The sequence below is a fragment of the Somniosus microcephalus genome, chromosome 12 (assembly GCF_052327205.1).
Source record: "Somniosus microcephalus isolate GS21.2 chromosome 12, FLI_Smic_1.0, whole genome shotgun sequence".
Lineage (NCBI taxonomy): Eukaryota > Metazoa > Chordata > Chondrichthyes > Squaliformes > Somniosidae > Somniosus > Somniosus microcephalus.
The window spans coordinates 225,979,743-225,994,707 of NC_140998.1; the positions used below are offsets into that span (position 1 = coordinate 225,979,743).

Consider the following 14,965-nt stretch of genomic DNA (forward strand, 5'->3'; position numbering starts at 1 on the left):
CTCTCCCGCACTCTCTCTCTCTCCCACTCTCTCTCTCTCTCCCACTCTCTCTCTCTCTCCCCCACTCTCTCTCTCTCTGTCCCACTCTCTCTCTCTCTCTCTCTCTCTGTCCCACTCTCTCTCTCTCTCTCTCTCTCTGCCCCACTTTCTCTCTCTCTCTCTCTCTGCCCACACTCTCTCTCTCTCTCTCTGCCCCACTCTCTCTCTCTCTCTCCCACACTCTCTCTCTCTCTGCCCCACACTCTCTCTCTCTCTGCCCCACTCTCTCTCTCTCTCTCTCCCCCACTCTCTCTCTCTCTGCCCACTCTCTCTCTCTCTCTGTCCCACTCTCTCTCTCTCTCTCTCTCTCTGCCCACTCTCTCTCTCTCTCTGCCCCACTCTCTCTCTCTCTCTCTGCCCCACTCTCTCTCTCTCTCTCTCTGCCCCACTCTCTCTCTCTCTGTCCCACTCTCTCTCTCTCTGCCTCACTCTCTCTCTCTGCCCCACTCTCTCTCTCTCTCTGCCCCACTCTCTCTCTCTCTCTGGGACTGGGGTGTGGGGTCTGGGACTGGGGGCAGGGCTGTTACTGTGGACTGGGGGTGGGGCTGTTACTGTGGACTGCGGCGGGGCTGTGACTGTGGACTGGGGGCGGGGCTGTGACTGGACTGGGGGCGGGGCTGTTACTGTGGACTGGGGGCGGGGCTGTGGCAGGACTGGGGGCGGGGCTGTGACTGGACTGGGGGCGGGGCTGTTACTGTGGACTGGGGGCGGGGCTGTGTCTGGGGACTGTGAGCGGGGCTGGGACTGCCCTTTAAATCTCCACACACTATTGATGATTCCCCCCTCACCACTTCATTCACTGGAGGAGGCTCTAAATTCACTATAATAACATCTAAAGAGCCCTGCGTTTACACTGAAATAACCACAAATTGTACTACCAAAAGATACTTCTAGATGATTCATTGCACTGACAATTTCTCTTTCTTCCTTCTCCAACAGGGCAACAAGTGCACCGAGATGAGTGCCATCCTTGCCCACATTGCAATGTTGCTTTTACCACTGCAGATTTTCTTCAGAAACACATCAGAAGACATCCAGAATCCAGTGGACAAATTTCAGCAGGGCAATCTCCTCCTTCCAGCATAAAGTATCTTGCACAACGCAAAAATGGGCACAGGAGAGAATGTATAAAATCAGGAGATTTTCACCTAGACCAGCAGATCCACACAGGAGAGAGGCCACATAAATGTAGTGAATGTGGAAAGACTTTCACACAGGCAGGGAACCTCCACAAACACCAGCGGATCCACACAGGAGAGAGGCCGTATAAATGTGCTGAATGTGGAAAGAGTTTCACAGAGTCAGGGACCCTCCATAGACACCAGCGGATCCACACAGGAGAGAGGCCGTATAAATGTGCTGAATGTGGAAAGAGTTTCACAGTGTCAGGGCACCTCCATACACACCAGCGGATCCACACAGGAGAGAGGCCGTATAAATGTGCTGAATGTGGAAAGAGTTTCACAGTGTCAGGGGACCTCCACAAACACCAGCGGATCCACACAGGAGAGAGGCCGTACAAATGTGCTGAATGTGGAGAGAGTTTCACACAGACAGGGCACCTCCATGGACACCAGCGGATCCACACAGGAGAGAGGCCGTATAAATGTGCTGAATGTGGAGAGAGTTTTGTTTACATCTATCAGTTGAAAGCTCACACGTGCTTTGAAACCTGCCGTCATTGTGGGGAATTCTTCAAGGATTCAACAGCTTTCAAAGTTCACCTGAGAAAATGTTCCGAAACATAATGAAGAGAACGGTAACCAATTTATAATTTGACTAAGTTTAAATATTTCTTTCTATTTGAATGACCTTCAATAGCCACTAGTTATCTCAAATATTACTCATATTTATAATTCTTACCTTTCACTCTTTATGATAATATTTGTGTGTGGATTAAGATGGAATATAAGGGTAAATTCCACAATTCCTCGCTCCCAGTGAGGGTTGGAGATTTGGGGCTCTGTTGCTGTAGCCTAATGTCTGACCCTCTCACTCTGAAATTGTATCTTCTGACTGGGATTTCAAAATGTTCCCTCTGATATAAACTGCAGCATCTGCAGAATGTGTTTAATCTCCGTGAGTCTTTGTCCCACCGAGTTGTCACAGCCCCTTTATTCTGATGGTGAGAGATCGCTGGGATCGATGCTGTCTTTATGCAGTCTGGTTAAATCTGTGTTGGTAAAGGTGCCGATCACAAAATATACTGTGTTAATAAATATAGTGACTGAAAAATTGTTGCCCATGAGATTTCGTGAACAGATGTTCAGTAAAATGTTGTTATTGTAGTTTTCAAAGTTTAAGAAAGTGTCGGCAAGAGTTTAAGCAGAAGCTGAATTTGAAAATTGTAAAGTTGGTTGAAATGTGTAATTTATTTGACACAGGCTCGACAGGCCGAAATGTGATTTAATTTGTATTATTGTGTATTGTATTTAAAATATTTACATGCAAACTGGTTGCTCTGTGTCTACATTGTCCAAGTAAAATCTATGTTGGTGTACAGAGTTATTCAAACATTATTAAACAAGCAAATTGTGATCTTACTAATGGTCATTGAGCAGTTTATTTAATGCTAATATATTTTAGCCTCTAGCCAGTTATAGATAGCGGTCGAGGGCACAAAATTGTGAAAGATCAATTGTTTTACAAGATGGCTCCTGGGCTGGCAGCTCCCGAGGGAGCTCCTTGGCCATCCATTGCCATCCTTTGCTCTTTCTCCCCCAGTCTCCTCTCTTCTGCTGTTTAAGTTCCCCTGGCTCTAATAGTGGGTGCAACAAAAACACATGATCTGGTCATTATCACATTGCTGTTTGTGGGATCTTGCTGTGCACAAATTGGCTGCTGCGTTTCCCACATTACAACAGTGACTCCACTTCAAAAGTACTTCATTGGCTGAAAAGCGCTTTGAGACGTCCGGTGGTCGTGTAAGGCGCTATATAAATGCAAGTCTTTCTTTTTATTCTGAAAATGACTGAATTGCCTCTGATCCGAGGGGAGTCAGGCGGAACGTTTGTTGGCGGGGCGAGGTGCGCCGGCCGGTGGGTTTAGCGCGGGGACGCAGGCCGGAAGGAAGATGGCGGCGCCCATGTGAGGGGGAAAAGTAGCTTCTTGTTGTTTAAAAGAGGAAGAAAACCGGGTTTAAAAAACCCGCCGGAGCCGCGGAGAAAGAGCCACCCTGGGAGTGGGCACCCGCTAGTCGCCGATAAGGCCCCGGAGTTGGGGTAAGTGGGGCCGGAGAGGCGCCGGGAGCGGGAATGAGTGGGCGGGCTGGGCCCTGGAGACTAGGCCCAGGTCCCCCTCCTCTCCCCTCCCCCAGCCTCAGGCCCAGGACCCACATTCAGCCCAGTTCAACCTGAGCAGCACTTTCACATTCCACTCAAACTTCTCATTCACTTCAACCTCTTACACTTAGTCACACTAAAAAACATTAGCTCCTTTTAACCCCTCTTTAATTTTATTGTAATCTATTTGATTTAAAAAAACATGATCTTCATTTCTTAAATATAAATTTATTTTCTATTTTTTTAAATCTAACCTTATTCAAAGAAAGAAAGACTTGCATTTATATAGCGCTTATCCCTCAACCAACATCACTAGAAAACAGATTATCTGGTCATCATCACATTGCTGTTTGTGGGAGCTTGCTGTGTACAAATTGGCTGCCGCGTTTCCTACATTACATCAGTGACCACACTTCAAAATACTTCATTGGCGTAAAGCACTTTGGGATGTCTGGTGGTAGTGAAAGGTGCTATATAAATGCAAGTCTTTTAAATGTACTGGGTCCAGTCCGTGTGGTGAAGGTGCTCCCACAGTGCTGTTAGGGAGGGAGTTCCAGGATTTTGACCCAGCGACGATGGAGGATCGGCCGATGTATCTCCAAGTCAGGATGGTGTGTGACTTCGAGGGGAACTTGGAGGTGATGGTGTTCCAATGCGCCTGCTGCCCTTGTCCTTCTGGGCGGTAGGAACCGGGTCCCGGAGCAGAGACGCACCCAGGGCCCAGTGCAGGAGTGTCCTGCAGGATCCCTGCAGGAGTGTCCAGGGACTGACCAGGGATGGGACGCTATTGTTCCATAGACAAGAAAGAGATTCGCATTTATATAGCGCCTTTCACATCCTCGGGACATCCCAAAGCTCTTCACAGCCAATGATGTACTTTTTGAAGTGTGGTCACTGTTGTAATGTAGACAACACAGCAGCCAGTTTGCGCACAGCAAGCTCCCACAAACAGTGATGTGATGGGAACACCACCACCTCCAAGTTTCCCTCCAAGTCACACACCATCCTGACTTGGAGATATATCGCTGTTCCTTCATCGTCGCTGGGTCAAAATCCTGGAACTCCCTCCCTAACAGCACTGTAGGAGTACCTTCACCACACGGACTGCAGCGGTTCAAGAAGGCGGCTCACCACCACCTTCTCAAGGGGCAACTAGGGATGGGCAATAAATGCCGGCCTTAACAGCGACGCTCACATCCCATAAATCCATGAATAGATTAAAAATAAGACCAGACCATCTGTTTTTAGTGATTATTGGTTGAGTGATAAATATTAACCCAGGACACCTGGGATAACTTCCCCTGCTCTTGTTCCAATAGAGGCTGCAGAGTCTTTTACGTCCACCTGAGAGGGCAGACGGGGCCTCAGTTTAACGTCTCATCCGAAAGACGGCAGCTCCGACAGTGCGGCACTCCCTCAGTACTGCCCCTCCGACAGTGCAGCGCTCCCTCAGTACTGCCCCTCCGACAGTGCGGCGCTCCCTCAGTACTGCCCCTCCGACAGTGCGGCGGTCCCTCAGTACTGCCCCTCCGACAGTGCGGCGCTCCCTCAGTATTGCCCCTCCGACAGTGCGGCGCTCCCTCAGTACTGCCCCTCCGACAGTGCGGCGCTCCCTCAGTACTGCCCCTCCGACAGTGCGGCGCTCCCTCAGTACTGCCGCTCCAACAGTGCAGCGCTCCCTCAGCACTGCCCCTCCGACAGTGCGGTACTCCCTCAGTACTGCCCCTCCGACAGTGCCGCACTCCCTCAGTACTGCCCCTCCGACAGTGCAGCACTCCCTCAGTACTGCCCCTCCGACAGTGCAGCGCTCCCTCAGTACTGCCCCTCCGACAGTGCGGTGCTCCCTCAGTACTGCCGCTGCAACAGTGCCGCACTCCCTCAGTACTGCCCCTCCGGCAGTGCAGCGCTCCCTCAGTACTGCCCCTCCGACAGTGCAGCGCTCCCCCAGTACTGCCCCTCCGACAGTGCGGCGCTCCCTCAGTACTGCCCCTCCGACAGTGCCGCACTCCCTCAGTACTGCCCCTCCGACAGTGCGGCGCTCCCTCAGCACTGCCCCTCCGACAGTGCGCCGCTCCCTCAGTACTGCCCCTCCGACAGTGCGGCGCTCCCTCAGTACTGCCCCTCCGACAGTGCGGCGCTCCCTCATTATTGCGCTGGGAGTGTCGGCCTGGATTATGTACTGAAGTTTGTGGAGTGAGACTCGAATTTTTCCTGCCTCAGCCTCTAAGTGAGCAACGTTTACTTTTGCTACTCTCTTCCTTCCTACATACTTGTCGATGCTCTTACAATCTGTTTTTATATTTCTTGCTACTTTACTCTCATATTCTATTTTCTCCCTTTTTATCAATTTTTGGTCATCTTTTGCTGGTTTCTAAAGCTCTCCCGATCCTCAGACATACTACTATTCTGCACAAGATTATAAGCCTCTTCTTTTAATGTAATAATCTCCTTAACATCTTTAGTTGGCCACGGATGGACCACTTTTCCTGTGGCATGTTTAATTCTCCATGGAATGTATATTCGTTGAGAATATCCCTCGAACTCCCTCGCTAACGGCACTGTGGGAGTACCTTCACCACACGGACTGCAGCGGTTCAAGAAGGCCCACCACCACCTTCTCAAGGGGCAACTAGGGATGGGCAATAAATGCTGGCCTTGGCAGCGATGCCCACATCCCATGAATGAATAAATAATACATTAAAATGGTGGGTTGGCAATGTGTCAGCCAGTGGCTCAGTAAGTAGCACCCTCGCCTCTGAGTCACAAGGTTTTGGGAAGTCCCACTCCAGAGACCGAAACACAACAATCTAGGCGGACACTCCAGGTGCAGTGTTGAGGGAGTGCTGCACTGTCGGAGGTGCTGTCTTTTGGATGAGACCTTAAACCGAGGCCTCGTCTGGTCTCTCGAGTGGACGTGAAAGATCCCGTGGCACTATTTCGAAGAGGAGCAGGGGAGTTATCACCGGTGTCCTGGGGCCAATATTAGCCCTCAATCAACATCACTAAATAAAATTATCAGGTCATTATCACCTTGCTGCTTGTGGGAGCTTGCTGTGCACAAATTGGCTGCGGCATTTCATACGACAGTGACTGGACTTCAAAAAGTAAAAGTGAGAGTTGTTGTTGTAGTGGGAGGAGTGTTTGTTGTAGCAAGAGTTGTTGTTGTACTGAAATATGTTGTTGTAAAACTTGTTGTTGTAATAGTTGCCCACGGACATAAGCGGTCACGCTCAAAGGAGTTCATGGCCCGCTCAGTACAAAATAACATTAGAGGGAACACTGGCGGAGACTCGATGGGCCAAATGGCCTCCTCTGCTGCGGGGAATTACAGACCGGTAAGCCTGACATCGGTAGTGGGGAAAATGCTAGAGTCCATTATAAAAGATGTAATAGCAGAGCACTTGGAAAACAGTGACAGGATCGGACAAAGTCAACATGGATTTACAAAAGGTAAATCGTGCTTGAATAATTTACTGGAATTTGTTGAGGATGTAACTGGTAGAATAGATAAGGGAGCTGTGGGTCAGTGATCAGTGTGGGACGGGGTTGATTCGGAGGAAAGCAGAGTAACAGCAGCCTGGGCACACGGCAGGAAGGAACAAGATAAACGGGGTGTTCGAAGGGAGGAAGTGATTACCTTCTCAGCGTAAAACGAAAGACACCAACAGAGGGAGATAGAGAGAGGTGTGACTGAGTACAGTGAGTGATACAGAGAGACACCAGCAGAGGGAGATAGTGAGAGGTGTAACTGAGTACAGTGAGTGATACAAAGAGACACCAGCAGAGGGAGATAGTGAGAGGTGTGACTGAGTACAGTGAGTGATACAGAGAGACACCAGCAGAGGGTTGAGGTTTGACGAGAAATAAAATGGGGGGATGGAGCCATAGAATCCAGGACGGGAGTGAAACGTTCCCTGTTATCCTTTGTGCACTGGGTTCAGGGCATGGAGAAGTGGAGAAGGGGTTCAGTGGTGGGGAAATTGATCCATGGGGTGGTGAAGGGTTTGGGGGTGGAGAATATGTACAGGGGGTGGGGAAGGGGTTCAGGGGGTAGGAAAGGGGGTTCAGGGGGTGGGAAAGGGGGTTCAGGGGTGGGGAAGGGGGTTCAGGGGGTGGGAAAGGGGGTTCAGGGGTGGGGAAGGGGGTTCAGGGGTTGGGGAAGGGGGTTCAGGGGTTGGGGAAGGGTTCGGGAGTGGAGAAGGTGTTCAGGGGTGGGGAAATTGATCCATGGGGTGGGGAAATGGATTCAAGGGGTGGCGAAGTGGTTCAGGGGTTCAGTAATGTGGTTGACTCTGAACTGCACTCTGAAATGGCCGAGCAAGTCACTCAGTTGTATTCTTATTGTACAAAAAGCTACAATAAGAATGAAATAAACAGACAGACCACCCGGCATCGACCTAGTCATCAGGTTAGGACACAACAAAGGCACACCCAGCCCAGTCGATCCTACAAAGTCCTCCTCATTAATATCTGGGGACTTGTGCTAAAATTGGGAGAGCTGTCCCACAGACTAGTCAAGCAACAGCCTGACGTAGTCATACTCACAGAATCATACCTTTCAGCCAACGTCCCAGATTCCTCCATCACCACACGGACTGCAGTGGTTCAAGAAGGCGGCTCACCACCACCTTCTCGAGGGCAACTAGGGATGAGCAATAAATGCCAGCCTTGCCAGCGACGCCCAGATCCCAGGAATGAATAAAAGAAAAATTAAAGTTTTCCAGAGATAGTTCTCGTGGCCCTATTAAAAAAAAAACTGCCAGTTTTGCTCCAGAATCCTGGATGGAAGACTTGTGGTTGTGGGAGATCCCTCTCATTCATCTGGTACTTGCCACAGTGGCCTTTGAAACTTTCAGTTGGATGCCTGGCTCTTGAACACGCAGCGACTGGTGGTAGAGATATTATCGGCAGCAAAGGAAATTTGTATCTAGCATGGCTGTACTGGGCTTTATGGAGCTGTTTTGCCCACTACATCCTTGTTGCAGTTTGATCTAATTGTAGGTGATGTGCCTTGTCCTGTAATCTTGGTCTGGTGAAACACGACTGTCACCAAGTTTCCTCAGAATATGGGTTTCAGGGTGAGGCAGCAGGGCAGCATGTGATCTCAATAAAGGAGAGTGTCGTCAAATGCACATCCGTTATTTGCACTTTCCCAAGCATGTTGGTAATGACACTTTGAATCACATGAGCTCCTGTGAGGTTTAATTTATTTTTTCAAGACAGCAACTTCTGTGAGCAGGACTCAGTGAGTTGCACGCCTTAATGGCAGATTTCTATCATCTTCTATGTCGTGTGGATAGGGGATGCCTTAGGCTTCACTGCCTTGTTTTGTTTAAGATTGTATTTGGTTCTCACTTGTCTGAGATTACGGCATGAAGGTTCCACCTGGACATCGCTGCAGGAGTTATTCAGGATGCAGGATCCTTGGCCCAGATGTTTCACCAACAGCCTTGCTTCTGTCATAAGGTCTTGAGTGGGGCCATTGTTTTGTTGTATTCATTCACGGGATGTGGGCATCACTGGCAAGGCCCGCATTAATTGCCCTTGAGTGGCTTGCTGGGCCATTAAGAGTCAACCACATTGCTGAGGGTCTGGACTCACATACAGGCCAGACCGGGTAAGGGCGGCAGATTTCCTTCCCTAAAGGACATGAGTGAACAGGCTGAGTTTTTACAACAATCCGGTAGTTCCATGGTCACCATTACTGATTCTAGCTTTTTATTCCAGATTTCTTTACTCAGCTGCCAAGGTGGGATTTGAACTCTTGTCCCCTGTGTTATTAGTCCAGGCCGACAGGATTACTGGTCCAGTAACATTACCAGTATAATACCGTTACCATTAGCTGACAATCTCCAAATGTTCAGCTCCATTCACATCTCCTAAGATATTGTTGTATCCTGTGCCAGCCCACAGCAGGAGCTCGGCAACATCCAGGCCTGGGCTGACAAGTGGCTGCTAACAGTCAAGCTTATCAATACCAAGCAATGACCAACTCCACTGAGAAAGGACCAGCTACCTCCTGATATTCAACGGTACAGCCATTGCCAAGTTCGCCCACCATCAGCATCCTGGGAGTTCCCATTGCCCAGAAGCTTAACTGGACCTACATATCAACAACGTGGCTACAAGAGCAGGGCAGATGCCGGGTGCTCTGTGATGAGTGACTCATAGCCTGACTCCTCAAAGCCTCTCCACCTTCTACAAGGCCCAAGTCAGGTGGGTGATGTGCCTCAATGAATCCGAGACTCAACGTTAATGGAGCAAAGCAAGGCTTTTATTAACTCAGAAAGTAATACACAGTTGTGGTAAACCACTGTTTGTATTCCACTGTGTACATGCCTGTACATGTCTCGGCTGACTCCTCCCACGAGTCCAGGTATAAAGGTGACTGCTTCACAGTCCCTCTGTATTCTGGACCGGTCGACCACTCGAGGCACACCTTCATTCTCTTGTTAATAAAAGCCTGTTAGTTACTCGCTTAATCTCAGTCTTTTGAGTTATTGATAGCGCATCAATTTTATTAACAAGATTTTTATAATGGAGAAGATCCTCACACCAGCATGCCTGGACTTAGACCATCGGGAGGCGGACTCATCCACCAAGTTTACTCACTGGCTTAGGTGTTTTGAAAAATTCCTGATCGCCTCCGCTACAACGGTCAAATCGGACGAGGACAAACTGGATGTCCTGACCTCCAAAGTGAACCACCGAGTGTACTCGGTCATCAAGGACGCGACCTCATATGTGGATGCTATCAAGCTCCTCAAGGACCAGTACACGCGCCCAGTGAACAAGGTGTACGCTAGGCACCTCCTGGGGAGTCGTAAACAACAACCTGGGGAATCGAACGAGGAATACCTTCAGGCACTGTCTGTGCTTGGCCGGGCCTGTGGTTGTAAGGATGTAAAGGCCGCCGTGTACACAGAGGAACTTATCCGGGACACTTTTGTAGCGGGCCACAGGTCCAATTACACCCGACAGCGACTGCTGGAGCAGAGTGACCTCGACCTCAACAAGGCCTCTGAACTCGCACGATCATTGGACGCAGCCTACCGGGGCATGGATGCCTACTCCTCTGCACCGTGGACGCCGCGGGGAACGACAGACAGCCTGGGACACGGTAGGACCATCTCATAGCGCCGTGCCACCCCAGCCACATCCCAGCAACGGCCCAACTACCGCAGCAGTGTCCCAAGGCCAGACAGCAGTGCCCCAAGGCCAGAAATGCTACTTCTGTGGCCAGGCCAAACACCCCAGAGCGCGCTGCCCAGCGAAAAACGCGACCTGCTCGGGCTGCGGGAAGAAGGGACACTACGCCAGCATCTGCAGAGCCAAAGCCACCCCGAACCCCAGCAGCGCCGTGTGTGGACCGTGCGGGCCGCCATCTTGGGCCTCCCCAGCCATGTGCGAACCACCGGAACAGCAGCCATTTTGGACGCCTCCAGCCACATGGGGATCATGGACGCCGCCACCTTGGACGACAGCCGGGACACAACAGGCCCCCAACACCGCCTCATCTGATACCCGCAGCGACACACCGACCCCTACGCTGGCCTCCGTTACGCTGGACCAAGCGAGACCGCACCAACTGGCCCGGTCCACAATGGACATTAAGGTAAATGGTCACGAAACAATCTGCCTTTTTGACTCTGGGAGCACGGAGAGCTTCATCCACCCCGACACGGTGCGGCGTTGCTCTCTCCCAGTCCTGCCTGCGCACCAGCGGATTTCTATGGCCTCCGAGTCCCAGTCGGTGGACATTGGCGGCTACTGCATGGTGACACTCTTAGTAGACGGGACTGTGTACGATAATTTTAAACTTCTGGTCCTGCCCGACCTCTGCGCTGCCGTTCTACTGGGGTTAGATTTTCAGTGCCACCTTAAAAGTGTTACGATGGCGTACGGTGGACCCCTCCCCCCACTCACAGTCCGCAGCCAGCAGCTTCAAAATTGCCCGCCGCGCACCAGGTGCAACCTCTCCACACTCAGAGTCACCCCCCCCCCACTGTTTGCTAACCTCACCCCCGACTGTAAGCTGATCGCCACAAAGAGCAGGCGATACAGTGCCGGGGACAGGGTTTTCATTAAAACCGAAGTAGAGCGGCTCCTGAAGGAGGGGATTATTGAGGGCAGCACCAGCCCCTGGCGAGCCCAGGTTGTGGTCGTTAAGACCGGCGAGGAGCAGCGCCTGGTCATCGACTACAGCCAGACAATAAATCGCTACACCCTGCTGGACGCTTACCCACTCCCCCGCATAGCTGATATGATCAACCAGATCGCGCAGTACCGCGTCTTCTCGACCATTGACCTAAAATCAGCGTACCACCAGCTCCCTATCCGCCCTGAGGACCGCCAGTATACTGCCTTTGAGGCAAACGGCCGCCTCTATAACTTCCTTAGGGTTCCCTTTGGCGTCACCAACGGGGTCTCCGTCTTCCAAAGGGAGATGGACCGGATGGTCGATCAAAATGCGTTGCAGGCCACTTTCCCATATCTGGACAATGTGACCATCTGCGGCCATGACTTGCAGGACCATGACGCAAACCTCAAAAAATTCCTCTGCACCGCCCAACTCCTGAACCTGACGTATAACAAGGAGAAGTGCATATTCCGCACAACCCGCCTCGCCATCCTTGGCTGTGTTGTGGAACACTGAGTCATCGGTCCCGACCCCGACCGGATGCATCCCCTTATGGAACTCCCACTGCCCCACTGCCTCAAGGCCCTGAAGAGGTGCCTAGGGTTTTTCTCCTATTACGCCCAGTGGGTCCCCTACTATGCGGACAAGGCCCGTCCGCTGATCAAGTCCACCTCTTTTCCCGTGACGGCAGAGGCCCGCTTAGCCTTCCACCGTATCAAGGAAGACATTGCCAAAGCCACCATGCACGCAGTGGACAAATCCATCCCCTTCCAGGTGGAAAGCGACGCGTCTGACTTTGCCCTGGCCGCTACCCTTAATCAGGCGGGGAGACCCGTGGCCTTCTTTTCACGAACCCTCCAGGGCCCGGAGACCAGACACTCCGCTGTTGAGAAGGAGGCCCAGGCTATTGTGGAGGCTGTGCGTCATTGGAGGCACTACCTGGCCGGAAAACGATTTACCCTGCTCACTGACCAGCGTTCAGTTGCTTTTATGTTTAACAACAAGCAGAGGGGCAAAATCAAAAACGACAAGATCTTGAGGTGGAGAATCGAACTTTCCACCTACAATTACGAGATCTTGTACCGGCCCGGGAAGCTCAATGAACCCCCGGATGCTCTATCGCATGGCACCTGCGCCAGCGCGCAGATCGATAGACTGCGGGCCCTCCACAATGACCTCTGCCACCCGGGGGTCACCAGGTTCTTCCACTTCATCAAGGCCCGCAACCTGCCTTACTCCATTGAGGAGGTCAGGACCATGACCAGGAACTGCCAAGTCTGCGCTGAGTGCAAACCGCACTTTTATAGACCAGACAGGGCTCACCTGATAAAAGCCATTCGCCCCTTCAAGCGCCTGAGCGTTGATTTTAAAGGGCCTCTCCCCTCCTCCGACCGCAATGTGTACTTCCTCAACATTATTGATGAGTACTCCCGTTTCCCGTTCGCCATCCCCTGCCCAGACATGACCAGTGCCACGGTCATTAAATGCCTGAACGACCTCTTCACCCTGTTCGGTTTCCCCAGCTATATCCATAGCGACCGGGGCTCATCGTTTATGAGCGACGAACTCCGCCAGTACCTGCTCGCTAGGGGTATTGCCACAAGCAGGACCACCAGTTACAACCCCCGGGGGAACGGACAGGTGGAAAGAGAGAATGCGACAGTTTGGAAGGCCGCCCTGCTAGCCTTAAAGTCTAGGGGCCTTCCGACCTCCCGCTGGCAGGATGTGCTCCCCGATGCGCTCCACTCTATTCGGTCACTGCTCTGCACTGCCTCTAACACCACCCCTCATGAGAAAATGTTTGTCTTCCCAAGGAAGTCCACATCGGGGACATCGCTACCGCCATGGCTGACGTCCCCAGGGCCGGTCCTACTGAGAAGACACGTGAGGACCCATAAAACGGACCCCCTGGTCGAGAGGGTCGACCTCCTCCACGCCAACCCCCAGTATGCTTACATTGTGTACCCGGACGGGCGGGAGGACACAGTCTCCATACGAGACCTCGCACCCTCGGGGGCCGCAGTAACCCACTACCCACTACCACCACCCCCCACGACCCAATATCCAGCCCCAGCAGACGGCAGGCCTGGGCCCCGCGACCCGCTCGACACCTACGAGGACTACACACCAGTGCCCCAGCCTACGTGGGACTCGACGCCGGAAGCTTCACTACCCCTGCCGTCGCCACGTCGATCACAGCGGCAGACAAGACCTCCGGAGAGACTCCAATACACTAACTTTTAATACACTTCACCCCGCCGGACTCATTTTTAAACAAGGGGTGAATGTGGTAAACCACTGTTTGTATTCCACTGTGTACATGCCTGTACATGTCTCGACTGACTCCTCCCACGAGTCCAGGTATAAAGGTGACTGCTCCACAGTCCCTCTGTATTCTGGACCGGTCGACCACTCGAGGCACACCTTCATTCTCTTGTTAATAAAAGCCTGTTAGTTACTCGCTTAATCTCAGTCTTTTGAGTTATTGATAGCGCATCAACAGTGGAGAAGTGTCTCTCATCCAGAGATCTGCTGTACTGCCTGTGAGACACGCTGGGGCCTGCTTATGTAGAGGCCAGGTATGGGCGGAGCCCTACACATAATACAATACAGGTAAGGAAATGGAACTGAAACTAAACTCCCCTGCTTGTCACAGTCACAGGCACAATCAAACACAGAGAATACAGCGTGCCTGATGAATGGCATATTTCATCACAGTGGGATTTCAAAATGTTCCCTCTGATATAAACTGCAGCATCTGCAGAATGTGTTTAATCTCCGTGAGTCTTTGTCCCAATGAGCTGTCACAGCCCCTTTATTCTGATGGTGAGAGATCGCTGGGATCGATGTTGTCTTTATGCAGTCTGGTTACATCTGCGTTGGTAAAGGTGCCGATCACAAAATATACCGTGCTAATAAATATAGTGACTGAATAATTGTTTCCCATGAGATTTCGTGAACAGATGATCAGTAAAATGCAGTTATGGTAGTTTTCAAAGTTTAAGAAAGTATCGACAAAAGTTTAAGCAGAAGCTGAAATTGAAAATTGTAAAGTTGGTTGAAACGTGTAATTTATTTGACCCAGGCTCGACAGACCGAAATGTGTTTTAATTTGTATTATTGTGTGTTATATTTAAAATATTTCCATGCAAACTGATTGATGTGTGTCTACATTGTCCAAGTAAAATCTATGTTGATGTACAGTGTTATTCGAACATTTTTAAACAAGCAATTTGTGATCTGATTAATTGTCATTGAGCAGTTTATTTAACGCGAATATATTTTAGTCTCTAGCCAGTTATAGATAACGGTCGAGGGCACAAAATTGTGCTTTGTAAGTCTGAGGCGGTGTTAAAGCGATGAGACGGTTGTGTAATACAACGGCAGGAAATGATATACCGTCCGAATAAATTCTGAAAGATCAGTGCAACTTAAGGGCCTCCGATGTCATTTTAAACTAAAGTGAAATGTGAGCGATTTAGGTCGAGCATTTGATCACTGCCTT

General features: G+C 50.9%; 1 protein-coding gene across 1 annotated transcript in view; it reads left to right on the forward strand.

Annotated features, from left to right (window-relative positions):
* The window catches only part of LOC147110210 (histone-lysine N-methyltransferase PRDM7-like), a 39,720-nt gene extending 37,140 nt beyond the window's left edge, over positions 1-2,580 (forward strand). Inside the window, exon 10 of the mRNA XM_086004123.1 lies at positions 979-2,580. Coding sequence (XP_085860249.1) covers positions 979-1,787 — 809 coding nt within the window. The 3' untranslated portion in view covers positions 1,788-2,580. The remainder of the gene's footprint in view (positions 1-978) is intronic.
* Positions 2,581-14,965: the final 12,385 nt, after the last annotated feature.